The sequence below is a fragment of the Gobio gobio genome (assembly GCF_949357685.1).
Source record: "Gobio gobio genome assembly, chromosome: 24".
Taxonomy (NCBI): Eukaryota; Metazoa; Chordata; class Actinopteri; order Cypriniformes; family Gobionidae; genus Gobio; species Gobio gobio.
This window is the reverse complement of record NC_137120.1, coordinates 33,418,598-33,440,733: the sequence shown is the minus strand read 5'-3', so window position 1 is coordinate 33,440,733 and position 22,136 is coordinate 33,418,598. Positions and strand designations below refer to the sequence as shown.

At 38.1% G+C, this 22,136-nt stretch overlaps 1 protein-coding gene across 2 annotated transcripts in view; it reads left to right on the top strand.

Moving 5' to 3' along the window:
* yjefn3 (YjeF N-terminal domain containing 3) overlaps positions 1-22,136 on the top strand; it is a 72,686-nt gene that overhangs the window by 28,322 nt on the left and 22,228 nt on the right. For both annotated transcript variants that reach the window (XM_079807605.1, XM_079807606.1), the window contains exon 2: positions 21,484-21,592. In XM_079807605.1, coding sequence (XP_079663731.1) covers positions 21,484-21,592 — 109 coding nt within the window. The remainder of the gene's footprint in view (positions 1-21,483; positions 21,593-22,136) is intronic.

The window sequence follows — 22,136 nt, the reverse complement described above, 5'->3', positions numbered from 1 at the left end:
TACTTTTGGTGATATATTGTCCAATAAATAAATGCGATATACGATATTATTGTCATTTAAAGACCATTTTATGCCACTGATAAAATATATACCACTTATATGGAGATTTAACATCTACAGATTTTTCCCTGACCTTCTTTTCTTTGTAAAGTTAGGCTGCTGAAAAACACAGACTCCACCATTTCGCGCTATCATGTTTATATTTGCACCGAAACAGTGGATTGCGGAAACCGAGTGCATTTGGACTTAAATTATACAATATAATGCCTCGAATGACACCTGCTTTTCACCTGTCGCAAAATAAGATGACAAAGGCAGCGCAATCGTCAAAATAACGGGCAATATATTGCGAAAATTATTGAGGTCATGTCCATATATCGTGCAAAGTCAACATATCGATTATCGTGACAGGCCTAAATGTAACATTACGTGACACATTGTTTACCAGCTGTTTTATTGATGTCTTTCTGTGGTTGAAACAGTGATTGAGTGATTACACGAGACATGATTTCTTTATGCAAACTCATTTCTTACTCTTTTCTTTTGGGTTTTGTGGTGAAATGTGAGATGGACGTGTTTTCGTGACATTCATATCATATTCTATGGCTACTTGAGATCTTTTGATGTTTTGCATTGTAATGACACATTTGTTGTTGAGCAAGCCTGGGGAAAGAGCATATTAGTATCACTACATAAATAGCAATGGCAGATTGGGGTCAGTTCTAATGCATTGCCTACCTAGCTTGTCATGTATCTCACATTTCCTTGAGGAAACACTTGAGGTCTGTGTCTTTTTTTTAATGTTCTGCAGTCCATTCAGAGCACTGTGTTCCAGTTCACTTTTTCCGTAAAATAAAATTCGGTGAAATAATAAATAATCCCCTATGAATATGAAAGGCAGCATCCTAATGAAGATATTCACTACATTGCCAAAAGTTTTGGGACGCCTGCCTTTACATGCTCATGAACTTTATTGACATCCCATTCTTAATCCGTAGGGTTTAATATGGAGTTGGCCCACCCTTTGCAGCTATAACAGCTTCAACTCTTCTGGGAAGGCTTTCCACAAGGTTTAGGAGTGTGTTTCTGCGAATTTTTGACCATTCTTCTAGAAACGCATTTGTGAGGTCAGGCACTGATGTTGAACGAGAAGGCATGGTTCACAGTCTTCGCTCTAATTCATCCCAAAAGTGTTCTATCGGGTTGAGGTCAGGACTCAGTGCAGGCCAGTCAAGTTCCTCCACACCAAACTCGCTCATCCATGTCTTTATGGACCTTGCTTTGTGCACTGGTGCACAGTCATGTTGGAACAGGAAGGGGCCATCCCCAAACTGTTCCCACAAAGTTGGGAGCATGAAATTGTCCAAAATATATTGGTATGCTGAAGCATTAAGAGTTCCTTTCACTGGATCTATATATAAGGGGCCAAGCCCAACCCCTAAAAAAAAAAAACCCACACCATAATTGCCCCTCCAACGTTACACTTGGCACAATGCAGTCAGGAAAGTACTGTTCTCCTGGCAACCGCCAAACCCAGACTCGTCCATCAGATTGCCAGACAGAGAAGCGTGATTCGTCACTCCAGAGAACACGTCTCCACTGCTCTAGAGTCCAATGGCCACTGCATCCGACGCTTTGCATTGCACATGGTGTAAGGCTTGGATGAGCTGCTCGGCCATGGAAACCCATTTCATGAAGCTCTCTACACACTGTTCTTGAGCTAACCTGAAGGCCACACAAAGTTTGGAGGTCTGTAGCTATTGACTCTGCAGAAAGTTGGCGACTTCTGCGCACTGTGCGCCTCAGCATGCGCTGAACCCACTCTATGATTTTACGTGGCCTACCACTTCGTTGGTGAGTTGCTATTGTTCCCAATTGCTTCTACTTTGTTATAATACCACCGTGGAATATTTAGTAGTGAGGAAATTTCACCAATGGACTTATTGCACAGGCGGCAACGGTACCACACTTGAATTCACTGAGCTCCTGAGAGCGACACACAAATGTTTGTAGAAGCGTCTGCATGCCTAGGTGCTTGATTTTATACACCTGTGGCCATGGAAGGGATTGGAACACCTGAATTCAATGATTTGGAGGGGTGTCCCAATACTTTCGTCAATGTAGTGTATATTGCATCATTCTTTAGGCCAAATTTGTGCTGTTTCCTGCCCTCGAACTAAACTAAGCAATGTAATCCAACACTCTCTCATGACAACGTAGCAACTAACTTGTACGAGAATGCAAAAATCATATGATATCAGTGTTTCCCACAAGATTTTGTGAAACTGTGGTCGGTGGATCTCTGTCCCTTTAGGGGGGTCCGGGTGCATGTCCCCTCCTTAAGAAAAATATGTACATTTTAAAGTGAAAATGAATCTGGTGCACTTAATTCAGAGCTCCAACCCATATTCAGCGTCACTTCATGAATACTCACGCAACTCTGCTTCTTACCGCTCACATGCTGCCAACACCGAAAGCAGTGAAATGTAATTCACATTCTAATCATATTCTTCATTAGATTATACTTCATTGTACCGATCCCACAATTAATTCATGTAATACGGCTCATCATACATCCTGGATTATTCCAGATGGCAGTCACAGTTGTTTAATCATCCTAAATTAGCCTGTTAAATTACACTTGAATGCTTATAGAAAATAACCAGAGGGCATTTTATTCAACCATATATATGGCCAAACGCAGCTGTTACTAACGCTTGAATATTCACTTTCTTCATTGCTCGGTTTGCTGTTGAACTCCGTTTTAATTGGGCCTGGAGGACTGTACCTGCGCTATTTTCAGGATCTCTCTCTCTTATCTACATCCTTCAACCTGTCTGCTGGCATCGTCGGTTCGGCGACCTGACTTGCTCCGTTACCATGGTTTCCTCCACTTGCACTGTCTCCTGTGGTCCTCTCGCTATATCTAGATGGGCACAGTTACTTGAGAAACTGCCAACTGGCACAGGCCATAATTACATAAGCACATGACCGTCGAAAAAGTTCCACTTTGATGTAATGCCGCTGAAGGGAACTAATGGATTTAAGCCCTAAATTGTGGTTGCTAATCAAATTTCGTAGTTTCTCCACTTTTGGCAAACCGAACTGCTGCTTAGTATTTCAACGTCTGGTCTACTTGAACTAAACGGCCCGCGTTAAAAAGCTACATCCCTCAATGGAACATTCATTATCACGCGAGATCATATTTTACAGCAGGCGGATGTGACCACAGGGCTTTTGAGTCGAGCCTCCAAATGAAGATCTCCTGGAGTCGCTCCTTTGGTGCCAAGTGCAGTTCATCAAAATCAAGCCTCCGTGTCACCAAAAACGCTTCCATGGAGACGGGCAACCGGCCCAGAGCTGACTGGCCGCGGAACGGGCCTGTTCCCGAAGAGGTCTCTCCGCCAGATTCCCAGAGCTCCAAAAATGGAACAGTTGATGTATTATTGTCATTTTGGAAGGGAAGTTGAGCAGCCTCAGCAATGGGTTTCCAAATCGAGTTAACAAGCCCATCTGAAGTGTTGTGGAGATGAGTTTATGGGTCAGCGATAAGACTTCAGACGATGCCCATGACCCGTTTATCGATTTTTCTCAGAGAAATGGCCGAAATAGGATCCTTTCTAAGGCATTAGAGTACCTCCTTGCTTTTATGCCTTTGAAAAAAGAATATTTAAGCTCCGATGTAGCCTGCTGTTGTTTACCGGTTCATCTGGCCAGATGAAAGTCATTGTGCAGTGAGCTGGCCAGATGGGTCGAGGCCTGAAATCATTTTCAGGTGTGCCTGGTCTTCTGGATCCATTTACACCCCAGTGGACAGTTGAAATGCATAATGAGGGAGGGATTATGGGTCAAACATTTGGGCTTTGACCAAAGGCGGAGGTGAGCATTTAAAAATGCTAAACTGTTGAGGATGATACCTACAATATGGGCGTCATTACATTATTGGCAAGAACATTTTATCAGTATTATGGAACATTAGTCCTGTCATCTGTTTGGCGTTCCTGTCACCAGTTCAAGCACCTGATGTTTGTTGTCCCTTCAATGCCACCATAAATCTAGCATTATGTCTCTGAAAATGCTCTTCTCGCTACATGCACTAAGTCAAGATGACGATGCTCTTCTGGACCTGTTGTAACCCTCTGCTTATCCCAAACAATGAATGAATGATACAACTTCTTAAAAACAGTAGTACATTTTTTACAGACAATTTATGAGACAATTAAGTGAAAAAAGCTCCTGAAATTATGACGAGTTGTAATGTCAACACACTTTCAATTCAATTTGTAACTGTTTTATGCTTTGGCGAATTCGTATGAATTTGTACATTTTGTACAATCTCATTTGTATGTTTTCAAACGATCTGTTCACACCCCACTGTTGGCTAGATTTTTTACGTTTCCATACGAATCACAAAGTACACATTCATACAAATGTACCACCTTTTTAAAAAGTTAGCCCTACCAAAAAAGTTATACAAGATTTTTAAAGACAAGCCATTTAGAGGGGTCACGAAATGCATTGTTTTATTTTTTTATAATGTTTCCTGGGGTGCACTTATAATGTTAATATGATTTTTACATAAAAATCGGCGACGCATGATTAATCTATTTTAGAAACGGTTACGATTTCTGCGACGTTGCGGCTGAAACAACAACACAAAACATGACAATGATAATCTCATGTAGTGTTTATGTGCTTTATTTAATGTTAAAAGCATGTAATGTGACTTAAAATATCATTTAGTGCTCCCAGATTTGTCGGACTAAAAGCAAAAATGGATAATTCACCTCAGATCTTGAAATATTAAACAAATGTTCAAACTGTGAACAAACAAATATATTCTATGACAAAGATTGTTTTAGTAACATTTAGTATGTATTTTAGTAATGTTTAAATGGTGTAATATTTGTGAATTTGATTATGTAAGCTACTTATCCATTTCCTTGCGAGTGCTGTCAAGATGAATCTCTGGTGCTGTGCACTTGCCGCTAGAGTACGCCCACACGCTGTTCTGATTGGCTGTGGTTTTTGATTGATTTGTTGCATCTTGTAGTCGCGTCGTGTCTGGTGTGGACAGATAAGTTGCTTGTTGCTGGAATCTTATTGTGTCGGGTGTAGTTAGGACACGGTGTTAGAATTAACAGGGTTACTTGCTCGCATGACTGTCGAGTCCATATCGTAAAAATCAGTTTGCAAAGCCTGCGTCAAAATTGCTACTGATTTACCAAAGAATCCACAGTGAAATGTACCAAATACAGATAAATAATGCTCAACTGAGACATTCACATTGTTGAAAATAAATAACCACATTTCTAGCATCAGGATCCTTTGGAAGTTAATAGTAATTTTAGTTCAGTGATCCTGTATTGCTCTTCTCTCCTCATCATCTCACTAACACGCCAGTGGGCGGGGCCAAAGTTGCAATGACGAAGTAGGTGTTGATTTTCTTCTGCAGAGGCGGACGCTCTTGGCTTGGTTACAATTAAAGCTGTTTTTGCACTAACAAGGAAATTTTAAGTTCTGAAACTTAGGATAAGGATCAACCAAGTTGACTGTACTTAAAAATTTAAGGCAGCAACTTTTTATCAGTGTTAATTTCGTTGACGAATAATTTTAGTCATAATTTTCGTCAACAACCTTTTTTCACTGACGAAAACGAGACGATAACTAAATAAAAACTAGTGTTGGATGACAAAAACTATGATGAAAACTTGCTGTCATTATTGTCAAAAAATAAAAACGAGACGAAAATGTTAGGGAGGGACGATTAGGGAAAAGATCCAGTCAGAACTGATATATCCTGTGTAACAGATTTGCACATTTGATTTGAACGTGCTGATCTAACCGCTGGAAAACACAACGCTGTTGCACGCTCTACAGGCTCACGCATCCCCACCCCAATACAGCGCTCCAGTAGGGATGGGCGATATCTTATCATTTGCGTTATACCGGTAAAAATTCTCCCCACGATAAGAATTTGTCTTCCCGCAATAATAACGATAAAGCCTAACGTTAGTTGATGGCGCGACCCATCCGCACAGTGCCGCCGCTGGCCGTCTTGATGCCCTAAGCGTTATTACTTTATGATGGCCGCGGTGGTTGCGTTCGTCACTTTGTATAGCTGAACGGGGGTTGGAGAGAGAATTTTCTTGGTGTCCTACACGCAGCGTGTGATGGGAAGGCACTGAATCCGCATCTCACGTGCAGAGCGAAAACAACTATGGCGGAAGCTGCGGAAGAGTTAATAGCTAAACGAGGCGCTACCTGAGGGCAATCTGAACCATACAGATGTATTTTCTCTCGCTGAGCACTTGAGATATTCGCCCTCTCAATCGATCGGTAAAGCACACTATTTCAGTTCATCTCAATGAATGCGCAGTGTATTTTATGCACATTAAACACTAGTGTGAGACGCGCGACTGAGAGCGCTCAGTGTTTCACACTCACTCAAAGAGAGAGCGAGAGATTCTTATACCACACAGAATTGATGTGCTACATGTAAACAATATCCTTTGTTGTATTTTCCTGTAAAATAATGGCGTTTATTTGGAATTATTCAGCCTTTCATGAACAGGAAGAAACGAATGCACAAACGGGAATCTCATTGGCTGGCGCGCACCTATTACTGTGTTTTGATTTCAGCAAATCAGTTTGAATGAGCGCTGACAACGTGATTTAATATTCATGAACCCAGAAGCTCATTATTCCTTAGTCCAGTTTATTTTTATTAGTAGAAGAATTCGTGGTATTATTAACTCAAATTACTGAAGTTCTATCATTAAATCATTATTTTCAACTTTTTTGTAATCTGAAGTCATTTTTTGGATAATTACATTTGCTGTTTCTGCTATTTTTACTACTGTTTGCACCATGAGTGCATGAATAAATACAGAATCGGTTTACATGTAAAACTTGTCATTGATTTTAATTATTATTGTTTGTATTGTGTGATGTTTTTCAGCACAGTTGCACTATTTAAACATTACCTCCACTTTTACAGAAGACAATTATATCTGCAACTTTTCCATTTCTGAAAAGGCTGGTGTGGAATTTTACATAAAAAATAATAATAATTATAATATATATATATATATATATATATATATATATATATATATATATATATATATATATATATATATATATATATATATATATATATATATATATATATATATATATATATATATATATATATATATATATATATATATTATAGGAGCCTATTTGATGACAGGTACGTTTTACTAGATCATTGTTTGTTTTTCTGAGTCTCTCAAGAATGCATGCAGCTCCCACTTGTATCCAAAAACATGGGGAATGATACTACATTTATCGTCATTGATATCGTTATCGCAATAAATACTAGAAAATATCGGGATCAATTTTTAAGTCCATATCGCCCATCCCTACGCTCCAGAGCGGTTTACAATCAATGAATATCGCATGTTTATGCCAGGAAATTGTTTATGAACTAATGCTGATGAGTAATGACAGTGTTTACTTTACCATGTTTATATAGTAATACGTTTTAGACGGTTTATCTCCCTCATCTGAACTTGAAGCATTCTGCAACTGTAATAGTAAGGCGCCGACATTTCAAAATAAGTGTCCCGGTGTATTTAGAGCTTGTTTATAATTCAAAGTCACACATTATATATTCGTTTTTGCTTACACAATAAACTATATTTAATTTAATTCCCATTGAATTCATAGCCAGGAGGAAAGACCAGTATTTGTCACATATTCAATAAAGTATCAGGGTTATAGTAGTTAACTAAAACCATTAAAAAAAACTATATAGATGTTTTTAAAAAACAAACAAAAAAGTGAATTGAGCTCTCTTTCGTGTATTTTTAATGTCAAAAACAAAATGATGTCAAAATGTCCAAAATATTCCAGTGACAGTCTTATGATATTTAGTCGACTAAAACTAGACAAAAACTAAAAACAATTCAGGTGACTAAAATATGACTAAAACTAAATGGCATTTTAGTCAAAAGACTATGACTAAAACTAAATCAAAATATGCTGTCAAAATGAACACTGGTTTTATTCAGTGCTGTAATATTAAGCTTATTTTGTCTAAACAAATCTCATATTTATTGGATTTGGGTGAGTTTGAGTGGGTTAATTAACAAAGCTAGCAAAGCGCTCCAGTTTAACGGTGTTCATATTCAACATTATTGACTAGAAGTATTATTTGAAACAATCATGTTCTTTCTAGATTTTTGTTCTTCAGAAAACATTGTTAACGCATTCAGTCAATATCTTGCTGTGTTGTTTTTTTTTCTCCGTTTTTTTGTCAGTATGTCATAATTATAGTGTTAAATGATCGTCATTACGTCAGTAATCTCATTGACAATTAAAACTGAAATTGTAGTGTAGAAGCACAAATATGTGTTGAGCTGTTAGCATTCTATGCAGCCAACACATGTCATGGTTCCCTAATGGCAGCTGAGTGGGTAAACTGCTGATCTATTACACAGTCTGTTGTATTTTGCTTTGTACTGTTTGTACTTTGCACTGGAAATGTGTTTGGAAAGGTCAGGTGTGGGTATAAGGGCAGAGATGAATAGAGGAAGCGTGTCTGAAATATGGTGTGTTTATGATGAGTGGATAAATGGAAGGCAACCATGGAAGAATGTGAAGAGCAGACCGGCATGTTCCGACATTTGTTTATCTCTTTATTACGTAGTTCATCGAACATGGATAGGCTCAGGAAAGACATACCTCTTCAGATGTTAATACAAGGCATGTTAAATATGCTATCTGTCTTCGTAAAATATCACTTCCCTGCTCGATTAATGTCAAACGCAGACTAATCTTAGAATAAGACTGTCACATTTCATGCATATTTAATCTCCTTTCTAAACATATGTCAGGCAAGCCAGGCTCCTCGCTGCCAAGAACTGTGAAGTTGTTCCAGAAAGCTGCTGTCAGCTCCGTTCCTCTGTTCTTTGGCTCTGAAATTACCTTTGGAAACCAGCGTGTCCGCTGACTCAGACAATATTACACTAGGTGTCATCTGCGCTTGCCTTACCCTGCTCTTTCTCAACATTTACCTCACCATTCCTTCCTGTTCTCTTCACTTCTGTGATTTTTTTCGACTAAAAATATATTTCGGATTCGTTTACCCCACATGGCAAAAGTTCAATTCTTCATGGACCGTTTTGTGTTGTGTTTCTCGTTATTTCTAAACCATTGGGTAGATTTGATGGTTGACCAGTGCCACCCTGTCCCTTATGTGGACTTCACCCCAGATCAAGCTGTCCAAAGGGCCCTGGTGACCATTCCTCCACTCCAATGCTTCTGGCTTTTATGTCATTAACGAGCAGGAAGTCGAGACACTCATTAGGAAGGAATCAGCAAGGGCTTGAGCGTCGCCCGCTTTTAGAAGTTTTTAATTGCTTTAAGAGTAACATGAGATTTCAGCTCCTGGATCTTCAGCATCATTAGATGTTGTTTTCAACTTTCCTTTCCATGACTCATTCAAGACATTTGAAACTCCGTTTAACCTCTGTACTTGCTTATAATTGTGGCAGATGCAGTCACTTTTAGATGGCAAAACAAATCTGTCGTCGTTAAAGGGATAGCCTAGTTCACCACCAAAAAAAGTCTTTAAAAAAAAGAGATTATTTTCTCACCCTCATGTTGTTCGAAACCTGTTTGAGTTTCTTTCTTCTGTTGAACACAAAATAAAAATGAAAAACGCACACAACAAACCAATGAAAGGAGCACAATAAATAGGGAGCAGAGCCAATGAGGATCAGGTGAAAACAATATCAGGCCAATGAGGACTAGCCCCTCCCCCCCATGATTTGGGATTGTGTGGGATCGGACGCAGTTGAGAGCAGTAAAATAATCGTACACTCTCAGAAAAAAGGGTACAGTTGGAGGCACAATTTTTCACACACAAAAAAATAACTAAACATAAAACTGTAAAGGTACACAATTGGTCCTTAGGGTACAATTATACCACGGTTTTCCTCTTAGAGCAGGGGTAGGCAAGTTCAGTCCTAGTGAGTCGCTGTCCTGCAGAGTTTGTCTCCAACCCTGAAAGACATCTATAGAAGCTCTTATTGAGAATTACCAGAGGTTTAGATGGTGATGTTTTATTGAAAATTCACCATTATGGTGATCAGTGTTTCCTTTTGTTGGACAGTTTGACTTGGCTTTTAACGTGAGTTTGTGGTTTTTGTTACTGTGTTAATAAAACACTTAATCTGTTCAAATTAAAAGAAGCCATAAACAAAAATTGTCATGAAAAAAAAATGTTTGACTAAATTCATCACTGACTGAAAATGTTAATAAATAATATTTACCAAAAACTTTCTTGCCACAGATCAGACATTTTGAATTTTGATTTTTAAATACATTCTAGGGAGGAGTTGAGACGCACACAGGTGCTAAACTCTCAGCTCTCTAGGACCGAACTTGCCTACCCCTGACTTAGAGGTACCACCCCAGTGACGGCCACTTGTACCTTAAAAGGTACTCTTATTTTTGAGAGTGTAATGACAACACACAATTTAGGATTGTTTGAACAAACGCTTGTGGGTGCAAATCGGGCTCAAAATCAGGCTCAAAAAGTATTAAACTAAGTTCTCATGCACTTCTTATTGCGCTTAAACTGTCAAATACACACAAGGTTATGTCAAAAACACACAAAGTTCGCATAAACACAGTCGGTTATGTCTGTGAATGTACACAGCAAGTAAAGAAATCTCATGTGTATATTAGATCTGTGTATTAGTAGAGTTATATACAGTACCTTCTGATATATACAGTATGCAGTTAATATGAATCAAACAACAAAAGATAAACAGAAAATCGCTCACTGCTTTTGATTGAATAACTTTAGTGGCTTTAATAAGAATACATTTCAGACTTGAATGCTGCTGTTAAATGCTCTGGCGAGGAGATAAACATGGCGGAGTGTGTACAGCTTTTTGCTAATAGGGCAGAGTCTCTTAGCAGTCGTGGGCAGGGCCTAAGCATATCTGACATTGTTACAATGCATAGAAACTGCAAACGGTTTATTTTGAGACACTGCTTATGATTTATGGTGATTTAAAAAAGAGGAGTGGGTGGATTTTTTCCATTATAGGGTGGTTGTGTAATGTGTACACACACTGATGCATATTTATGTAAAAACACCATGCATTTTGCATAATAGGTCCCCTTTAAAGTAAAAAATATAAATTATATAGTGAATTATGATGAAAGATATTTAGGTTATGATTTGTGTACATATGTTCTGGAAAATTAAGTATAACGACAATAATGTTTTTAATAACTTGCTACGTTAAATGTATAAAAATGCAGGTACAAAAACATGTTAAGGCGATGATTTATTGGATTGCATGGATCCTATTTCCTCTTTAAACCTTTGCGTGCAGAGCCGGCTGTATCAAGATCTAGCTGAGCATGTTTAACGTGATTATTAGGTTGTTGTTTTTTTTCCAAAAGTCACATTAAATTGTCAGCAAATGCTCATAGCAGTGTTCACACCAGGGCGCGTATTATCTGTCATTAAATTGTGCATGCAACACTGTGAAAAAGATTTTGTGCCGAATAAATTAGCATATGTCAGCCGCGCCGCAAAGGCTATCCACCCCCCCGTCTATTACCCCTATCCACCAATCGCATTATTGGGAGCCCGTTGGGGCCATGCTCTAAGTTTGGTGGCTATGCAAATAGCAGTGTACTCTCCTTCTCCCCGTAGTCATTACTTTTCTTTTGTATCGTTTTCACCCACTCATTTCCTTTGTTAAATCGGTCTTTACTGAGAACATTGAGTTGTAAACCGGATCCTTGTCAGAAACGGATGGTCCCCCAAAACAAGCCCACTGATTTATACCAGAAAGGTGGTTATTTAGCTGTCTCATGGTGTTCTGAGGTAATTACAGTGGTTGAAAACGAAGGACACAAGGGAAATAAGGATTTTTGAGAAGTATTGGTCTGCAAATCAAGGCTTAACACAAACGTCCATACATTCTCACGCAAACTAGTGATGTCCAGTTCACAAATAAATCGTTCTTTTTAGTGAACTGGCTGAACCAACTCACCAAATCGGACCAAACCGTCTGAAACAGTTTGCGTCTCAAGTCAGCGCAGTGTTTGACAGTCACTCCGTCTTGAAATGAGCCAATATCCAGGAGTATATGATCCTATGATGCTGGTTTTTGCCAACTCATTCAACACTCCAGTTAGTCTAACAGTATGCTGAAGTGAAAACAGTTTTTCGGGCATGTCTGACATGCTGAGATCTTTGTGCCGAATCATAATGGTTTCATGATAGGGGCAAATGTATGTTTCTGAAAAGCATAAAGTATAACAAATAAAAGGTATTGGAAATATAACAGTAATCCAATGGCAGTAGTAACTTCCGCATTTCATGTCATTATTGGGTGCTTTAATAATATAATTGCACATGGGTCATTCCATGTCAAATCAAACACATTTCGGAAACTTCCCCAGCTGATCGTTTTTCTGAAGAAAGACACAAATAGTGATGAAAGCCAAAATGTCATGAATTAATATTTACTGAGAAATCCACTATTTTGTGGATTACTTACAAATCTTAACAAGAGGAGCCACATTACATGGGCTAAAATGACTTTATAAAGATGGCAGCATCATTATTTTATTTTTACACAGAGATTGGTAGGTCTATTAATTAAATCTGTTCACTTTAGCAATCTTTGTTGCATTATATGCCAGCATGTCCCAAGTTTGCATGCCTGTAACTCAAGAAGTACTAAAGATATCTTAATATCCTTTTAAGTTTGTTGGTATCTTAATTTTAAAGGCCCTAAATGGTTCAGTCCCAGATATGTGGAGATCTTAATGTGGCTCAATGAGTAAATTGGTAAATTGTACACATTTTTAGTGGTCAAAAACCAAATGCTGGTTACGGCTCACTTTGCACACAGCTGAGCGGATACTTATTGCATTTAAATGGGAATGTCTGAAGAATAAACAATGTTAAATGTATCTTGTTTCCCTCTATCAAAACAATTGCACACAACCTACCTCTCTGAGTGCCAAAAATACACTGAAATGGAGAGTTGAGACGCATTAACTTGCTCTCAAAACTGTATTTATAAGAATCTATATTTGAATCAGTTTCAGGCATATTTGGAAGAAGGGATTTTGTTCATTAAGCTTCTGAAGCTACCAAGAGTTCAAATATACAGTATCGTCACTACATGTTACCACATTGACATCCCAGTATCTCTGGGACTGAACCATATAGGGCCTTGAAAATTTAAATGCCAAAAGAAAAGAATTTAAAATTACTTAACCCTTAAAAACGTAAACACCTCTTGAGTTTCAGACAGGGTTAATAAAGGCCTTCTGAAGCGAAGTGGCGCATTTGTGTTAGAAATATATCCATATTTAAAACTATAGACTAAAATAACTACCATCCGGCGGTCAGCGGTACGCAAAAATATGGATATTTTTCTTACACAAACGTGCCACTTTGCTTCAGAAGGCCTTTATTAATCCCCCGGAGACGCGTGGAGCAGTTATATGATGGATAGATGCACTTTTATGGACTGCCATTATAAAGCTACCATTATAAAGCTTTGAAGAGCCAGGACATTTTTAATATTACTCAGATTTTATTCGTCTGAAAGAAGAATGTCATATACACCTAGGACGACTTGAGGGTGAGTAAATCATGGGCTAATTTTAATTTTTGGGTAAACTATCCCTTTAAACACTTTAACACTTGAAGATACCAAAAGAAAAGTTGGTTAAGAACCAGAAGATATTAAGATATCTTTAATACTTTTTGAGTTTCAGACATGCAAACTTGGGGCAAAAAACATAAGTGCTTTTTCCAGCTTTTTAACTGTCTCCGCTGACATATAATACAACAAAGATTGCTAAAGTGAACCGATTTCATTAATAGACCTGCCCATCTATGTGTAAAAATAAAATAACGATACTAATAATGAAGATAATGATACCCCCTGTAATTTGGCACCAAATCTCATGTGAAAATTGTCATTTTGTCCCCCCTTACTTAGTACATTCATGACATTTAATATTTTGGCTTTCTTCTTTATTTATTTTTCTTCTATATATTATGCCTTTCTTTCACCATAATCTTTTTTTTTTAAATCAAAATCAAACATTTTTGACATGGAATGACCCGTATGTGACATGATTGCGTGATTATGAAAACAAACTGGTGAATCATTTATTTGAACCGGTTCATTGAAACAAAGTGTCCGAAAGAACAAGTTTGTGGAAAAGAATATCTGACTTTCCCTGGCAAAACTGTTTCAACACTCTTTTGTGTTAATCAGGCTAGCGGGCTGGATGTAAACAACCTCATTAGCAGAGTTGTTATTACAGCTGATCAGCTCAATTCATGACTCGCAGATAACGCGGCTCCTCATGGGGAAATTAGGAAGACTCTCTGGGCTGATACTGGGATTCACTTGGCTGTGTATTCATGTGCGTGTTTGCTGTGAGGGTGATCAACAACAATTAGCCGTAGCTCTATGGAATAGCAATGCCAGAGGAGACACTAATGCAAACCTACAGTAGTGCTATTTTCAAGGCCTGTTACAAATGAGCTCTACACTCTTAAAAATAAAGGTTCTTTATTTCATTGATGGTTACATGAAGAACCTTTCCATCACACAAAAAGTTCTATATAATGGAAAAAGGTTCATGTAAATTAATGTTAAAGGGTTAGTTCACCCAAAAATGAAAATTATGTCATTAATTACTTACCCTCATGTCGTTCGACACCCGTAAGACCTCCGTTCATCTTCGGAACACAAATGAAGATATTTTAGTTGAAATCTGATGGCTCTGAAAGGCCTCCATTGGCACAATGCACGTTACACTCGCAAGACCCATAAAAGGTACTAAAGACGTCGTTACAAAGTCTATCTCACTACAGTGGTTCTACAATAACTTTATAAAGTGACAAGAATAGTTTTTGTGCGCAAAAAAACCCTAAATAACGACTTATATCATGATGACCGATTTCAAAACACGGCCTCATGAAGCTTCGAAGCGTTATGAATCAGTGAGTCGATTCAGCGGTTTGAATCGCCAAAGTCACGTAATTTCAGCAGTTTGGCGGTTTGACACCCGATCCGAATCATGATTCGACTCGCTGATTCATACCGCTTCGAAGCTTCATGTATGCAAGATTTATTCAAATGGATCTGAAGGGAGGAATATTACCTTTTTATTTAACCCCCATTAGAAATGCAATATCCCGTGTCATTTTACAGAAAACCCTGAAATTACATAAAACACTGCTGAAAGTGATACATATTATAGGATATGTTGTGTATATGTTGTGCCCTCTTATATTGCGATTTATATCACCAAAAGTCGCTTTATGAGAAAACATGAGCCTAAATTATTTTGCCATTGACGTTTTCATTTATTTTGTAAAAAAGGGTTTCAAACTCACATGTTTAAATAGTGTAAATAAAAGTGCAACACTTTTGGTTAAAAACTAAAATAAGTTTTTGGTTAAAACTATAAGAAGTACAAAGAGATATTTGAAATAATCCAACATAAATATTACCTGTCTACGCCTCTAGACTTACTGCTCATTTTAACATTCTATAATCAAAGATATCCCTGGCAGGTTTCCACCTAGAAATATCGTCTTGTAGTCTTAGATGATGATTCTGAACAACTAAATGATTCTACTATTATGCCAAGGTGATAAATCATCTCTTGCCTGCTAATATTGTCTCATATAGTGAACAATTAAATTATTAGGCCTTTGCTAACTGCGTTTAATGTGCCTCTAACTAATTACAGAGACATTTCAAACCAATTGGCATAGCATAGAAAACGACAATGTTGTTGGCCTTAAAAAATGCTGCTTTTCAAGCGATGGTAATACATGTTTTTGAAGGATTGGATATCAGTCTGTTTATGTAGATATTCATCTGTAAAGTTATCTGTTTAATGTGTTCGTTTATGCTGTCTTCACGTGCTATCGGAAATTTGACAATTCCCACTTCTGAAGTCGTGATTACGAGCTCATCCCATTCAAATTTCGAAAGTGGAGGGCGTTCATGTTCAATTTTTACCTAGGAACCTTAAAAATAATTCCAAGAGCACGTGAAGGCAGCATTAGTGCACGAGCACAACTAATGAATTCAGTGTTTTCTTCACACAGTCTTACCTCTGGCTTTTTCGCGTTTTTCCTCTTCTTTTCGTTTTTTTCTTCCTTGCGCGATGAGGTCGTTTTGCATGTCGCCACTTCGCCCCTCGCTGATAGCACGCGCACACATCCAGCACAAGCCATTATTAAACAGAAATTAAACAAATCGGCACACGGGGCCTGGGTCTCACCTTGCTCCGGCCATCCTTCAGGTGTCAATCAATTGGGGGCGGGTGCAGTAATGCCTTTATTCTGGATTTTTATATAATACAAATTATTAATACTAATTCGAAGTTTAGTTTGCTTAAGATATCAGCAGTTTGGTTATGTTTGTAATTTTTTTTTTTTTTTATCGCTTGGCCTCTTTGGCGCCCCCTAGCGAGATTGCGCCCTTAGCATTTGCCTATACTGCCTATATAACGGGCCGGCTCTGACTCTATGCAGGGTGCTAGAGCACACAGGGCCTGAGTTATACGCTTTCAAATTAATTTATAACCAAAAAAAAAAAAAAAAAACGCCTCTTTTTGGGGGGCGGGGGTAGGTGCATTGGGGGTCAGACAACATAAGCCCCGTTTCCACCGAAATTACCCGGAACAATTTGTACCAGGAACTTTTTTTACAGGAACCCTCCCCCCAGACCTGCTACTGTCTGCGTTTCCACTGCGGTCTAAAGTACCGTGAAGATTAGGTAAATTAGTCCAGAGATGTGGGACTGTGCGCGACTGTTCCTCAGTCACCGACGGACAGTAATCACTTTTGTGCGACACTGTCTGCAACAATAACAAGTATGGAGGAGATGCAAGCAACGCTGCTTTTGCTAGTTATGTGGTTTACTAAAGAGGTCATTAACAAAACGGCGGAAAAGAAACGAGCACTGATACTGAAGCGTATTCTGAACGCTCGTAAAGCTAGATTTAAAATAAGACAACGTATGTAAGTATCAGCTATTACGGACATTGACCGTGAGATTGCTGAGACGAACGCACGCCATCGAACAGAAAGAGCAAGACTGATATTTACGCAGAACAAACCTCGCAAAAGACTTTTAAAAATGCCGGTTGAAATAAAGTGGTGCGTGAGCTCAACCAATCAGCATGTTCAGCGCCCAAGTCCCACCCCCGAAAGTTCCTGAACTTTGAAAAAGTACTACCTCGCGAGCAGGGCCTTTTGGAGGGGGAAAAATTTACCCGGAACTTCATTTAGACCCTGCGGTCGAAACACACAGAGTACCACCCCAAAGTTCCTAGTTCCTGCGGTGGAAACGCGGCTATATACTTGCATGTTTATCACTTTTAGTGACTGTTAGTGGTTTATGTAACTTCAAACGGTTTCCTGAAAAATGACGCAAATGTGTATTTAGACCACTGTATGTGGTTAAGGGAAGCTTTTCAATTTGGGGAGGCCACATCCAGGCGGAAATCCCCCAAAATGGTCCCATAGCATAAGAGGTTAATTGATTGACAGCACTAATATATATATATATATATATATAAATTAATATATGTATATTAGGGCTGGGCAAATTAACGCGTTAATGTGGGCGATTAATTTTTTCAGCTTAACGCATTAAAAATATTTAACGCAAATAACGCAGCGTCCGTTTTTATAACCATTTTTGCCTAGCGTTACATGATCACGCTCCTATTCATGTAAATGCTTCCAAGCGCGACAAGACACAAGAGAACGCGCTGTATGTCAATGTCCTGTCTGTGTGTGTGTGTGTGTGTGTCAGTGTCCTGTCTGTGGCTGCGTCTCATGTCAGCTAATCGAGGACACTCTGACACACACACACACACACACACACACACACTCGACGCACAGACAGACTGGCGTCAGTCTCCTGCTCACATCGAGTTCTCTTTTGCTCCTGAACAAACAATAACAACACAGAGAATTTTGAGTATTCTCATATTAGGAGTCTTAAATTAGTTAAATAACGTCTTAAATGAACTTAAAGAGTTGTGAGGAAATGAGATGCGCGGGACAGCATGTTAGATCCGAGTCATGTTCATCAGCGGCCGTTCTTAAAGTGACAGGAGCTCTGATGATGCCTGTCATTAATGTTCATCAAAGAACAAAGGGGACAGAGAAAATTGTAGCTTTAATGATGATTAATCTATATTTCATTTATTATTTATGCCGTTAAGAAAGGTGTTTGATAACTATTACATTTCTGTATATGTCTAACAGGGAAGGTCACAGGTAAAAATAACATTTATTATAATGGGTTTATGTAAAGATTGTTTTAAGTTCACTTCAATTAAAAGTAGTTTTTTAAAGCCTAATAAATGTTGAAATTGGTAGCTTTCAGTTATACTGTAATGTAACGTCATTAATGTTTTATAGAGACATTAGTATCAGTGATACTGGCCTTCATTCATAAAAAGATGCCATTACAACACATATTTAAAATATACTGTCTTTAAATTGTTTCTACATCAATTTGGAGAGTAACTGAAATTATTACAATATCAAAATAATAAAAACTTACAGAAAAAAATGTGATTAATTAGTAAAAAAAATTGTATCGATTCCCAGCACTATATATATATTTACACACAAACACACACATGCACATTTAGATTCTTTAAGGAATTAGGTCAAATTCCTAAAAAAAAAAAAAAAAAAATGGGTCACGGCTTAATGACCATGGGAAAATGTGGGTCCAATGGGTCAAACCAGTTGAGAACCACTGCTTTAGATTATTATTCACACTTACTTTTAAAAGCTGTTTACTGAAAGGTTAATTGGGGAATAAATCACCATTGCAAAAACGGCTCTTTATAGTGTAAAAAGATTCTTTATAGATTATTGAAAATGTTCTGCACACTATGAAAATTGTTTGACCTTTTAGAACTGTGCACTGAAAAGTTCTTTGGGCAATCAAAAATGGTTCTTTGATGGCATTGCTGTGAAACCCCCCTTTATTGAGTGTAGATGTGCTAATATTAATATGTGCTAATATCAAGTGAGCTAATATTATACTGCAATTTGTGCTGATGGGTGTCTGGACGCTGGGAGAACAGGCTGGGCTGTCCTGTCCCCTGGTGGTGAGATTTGCTTATTGCAGTTTGCCTGCCTCAAAAGAACTTGAACACATATGGCTCATTTAAAGTGTGTTTGAGAGATATTAAGTGAAGTCAGATTTCTTAGGAGATTGAGGTTTGAGACACCTGTGTTCTTGTGTCCGGAACCTTTCGGAGAACTTTGGAAATGCGGCCATCAGGACTTCCTTGAATAGGTCGACGGGGACGGAAATATCAAAAGCACTAGACTCGGCTGAACTTTACAAATATCACTGTGTCACAGTATGCCAGGAAATCTCCCCCTGCAAACTCGGCTTGACGGCTGTGGAGCTCTCTTGGAGACGGTAAATGCCAGAACGCTGGAAAACTCCATGCCGAGGGTTAAGAGCCGGTGATCAGAGCGCATCGCCGACCCGAGTAAATCCTCGGTGACCTGTTGCATCTTATATGACTGATGTAGCACAGGCTCTGTACATGGCCCCAAAAATGTCAAGCACATAAAGTTTGTTCAGGCGACAAGCTCATTTTTTGTCATTCAACTCGATATGATTTTTTTCTGAAGTGAGAATGAGAAGAGAGTGGCAGATAAATGCTTTGAATTGAGATGAAAAATGCCTCATTCAGCCAGGGAACTCACAGCTGAGAGAGAACTCAATAATGTGTAATCATTTTTATAAATAGCCCTTTCTTCTGTTCCTCTGGTGCCTAAAGCAGTAACAGACAACAAACACAACACAAACAAACCTGTTGTCCTGGAAACAGCGGAAAAAGGCCTCGGGATGAAATACAACATTATCACAACTATAGTTGCAAAAGACAGAAAGGTACAGAAAACATTAAGATCTGAGGATCTAAAGCCATCGACAGCTAAACATAGTACATTGTTTGTGTACTGTTATACTATTTACTAAAAGCCTACTTTAAATAAGGTTTTATTTTTATAATTTCTGTTTTATTTGTCATTTTAGTTTACGTGGTGTAAGTAATTTTTGTCAATTTTATTCGTTTTTTTTTTTTTATATTACTGTGTAGCTTGAATTAAAAAAAAATTACTTTGGTAATTTAGTTTAAAAAAAGTTTTCCTTGATATTTTATTTCAGCTTTGTTTAAATTACCAAAAAACTATTCAGGAAATTGAAAACTTGTTCAGGAATGGTTTGAGGAGCACAACAATGAGTTTGAGGTGTTGACTTGGCCTCCAAATTCCCCAGATCTCAATACAATCGTGCATCTCTGGGATGTGCTGAACAAACAAGTCCGATCCATGGAGGCCCCACTTCGCAACTTACAGGACTTAAAGGATCTGCTGCTAACATCTTGTTGCCAGATCCCACAGCACACCTTCAGGGGTCTAGTGGAGTCTATGCCTTGACGGGTCAGGGCTGTTTTGGCAGCAAAAGGGGGACCAACACAATATTAGAAGGTCATAATGTTATGCCTGATCGGTGTGTGTGTGTATATATATATATATATATATATATATATATATATATATATATATATATATATATATATATATATATATATAATTTTTTATGTATAGCTTGAATTTTTATTTCAAATTTAGTTTAAGTAATTTAGTTTTCCTTATTATATATATTTTTTCAGCTTTGTTTCAATTACCCACAATTTTTTGTCATTTATATTTACAGTCAATATTCATTGACATATATTTTTTTGCCTTAGCTGCTTTGAAAATAGAAGTATTAATGCATTAAGTATCATAAACTAACAATGAACATTTTTTACAGCATTTATTACCATAGGATATGTAAATATATTGTATTGTTCATCAATCCATATTCATTCGTAATGCATTAAATGTTAATTTATCCAACTTTACTATGAAGATCTTGACAGCACTTCTATGTACGTCCAGCAGAGGGCTCTGATGTTAAGACTGTACAGCAGGTTATTAAAAGGCTCTTTATGTTTTAGTTGTGAAGTAAGGGCCTGGATTTTACAGGTACGTTGTGCTCCCTGTCGCCCACATTAAACTCACAGTAACATAAGCTCTAAGTGTGGCTAAACGGGCATTAGGCTGCGAGACACCGTGCCTGGAATGGATGGCATGTCTAATACAATGTGCTCAGAATACACACGTAAACGTCAGGTGGTGTATTGCAGTCCTTGGTTTCCATGTAATCAAACCCACCCAGTTTCCATCTGGGCACTTGTTAGCGTTCATGACGAAACATGAACATGATTTATTTATCGTCCCTGCTGGTAAGACAATACCACGCGTGTCATGAGCTCTTTGTCAATGCGATTTGTTTCTTTGTCTGTGTTTTATAGTAAAGCAGAGGTGGCGACTGTTGAGATGGAGCTTCTGAGGGACTATCGCTTTGGGCAGCAGCAGCTGATTGAAATATGGGGCCATGCTTGCGCTATTGCCATCACCAAGGTTTGTCCGACACGTGAACATATTACACTAGTGTGAAGTGGCAGTTAACGCGTCTAAATCCTGAGTCTAATCCTGTATTTACTGCATACAAGCAGTAAAACTCTGCATTTACCGCTCTCGGCATCTGTCGGCATTTGCCAACCAATTCTCTAAAGAGACGAGGCCCTGCTGCAAGTGACGATGAAAACAGCAGGAAATCTTTGATCTTGCTGCTTCCGTAGAGGGTTTGACCGCATCTGTAGCTCTGGGGGTTTTCTTATAAAAAGGGATTAAAGAACGCTCCAGAATAGCAATCCGGTATTTTAGATTCCAAATAGATGACATGAGACACGAGACACGATAATTATATTGTATATTTATATCACAAATGGATGAAAGTGTGTTGCTGCCTTAGAGTAAACAAAAAAAAATGTGATTGAGAATTTAAAAATAAACAAAAAAAGTTGCAATTTGGTTATTACAAAGTAACAATTTCTAAGATATTAATTCACAATTACAAGAAATGTCACAATTGAGTAGCAATTGTGGTAATTATGAGAAATTG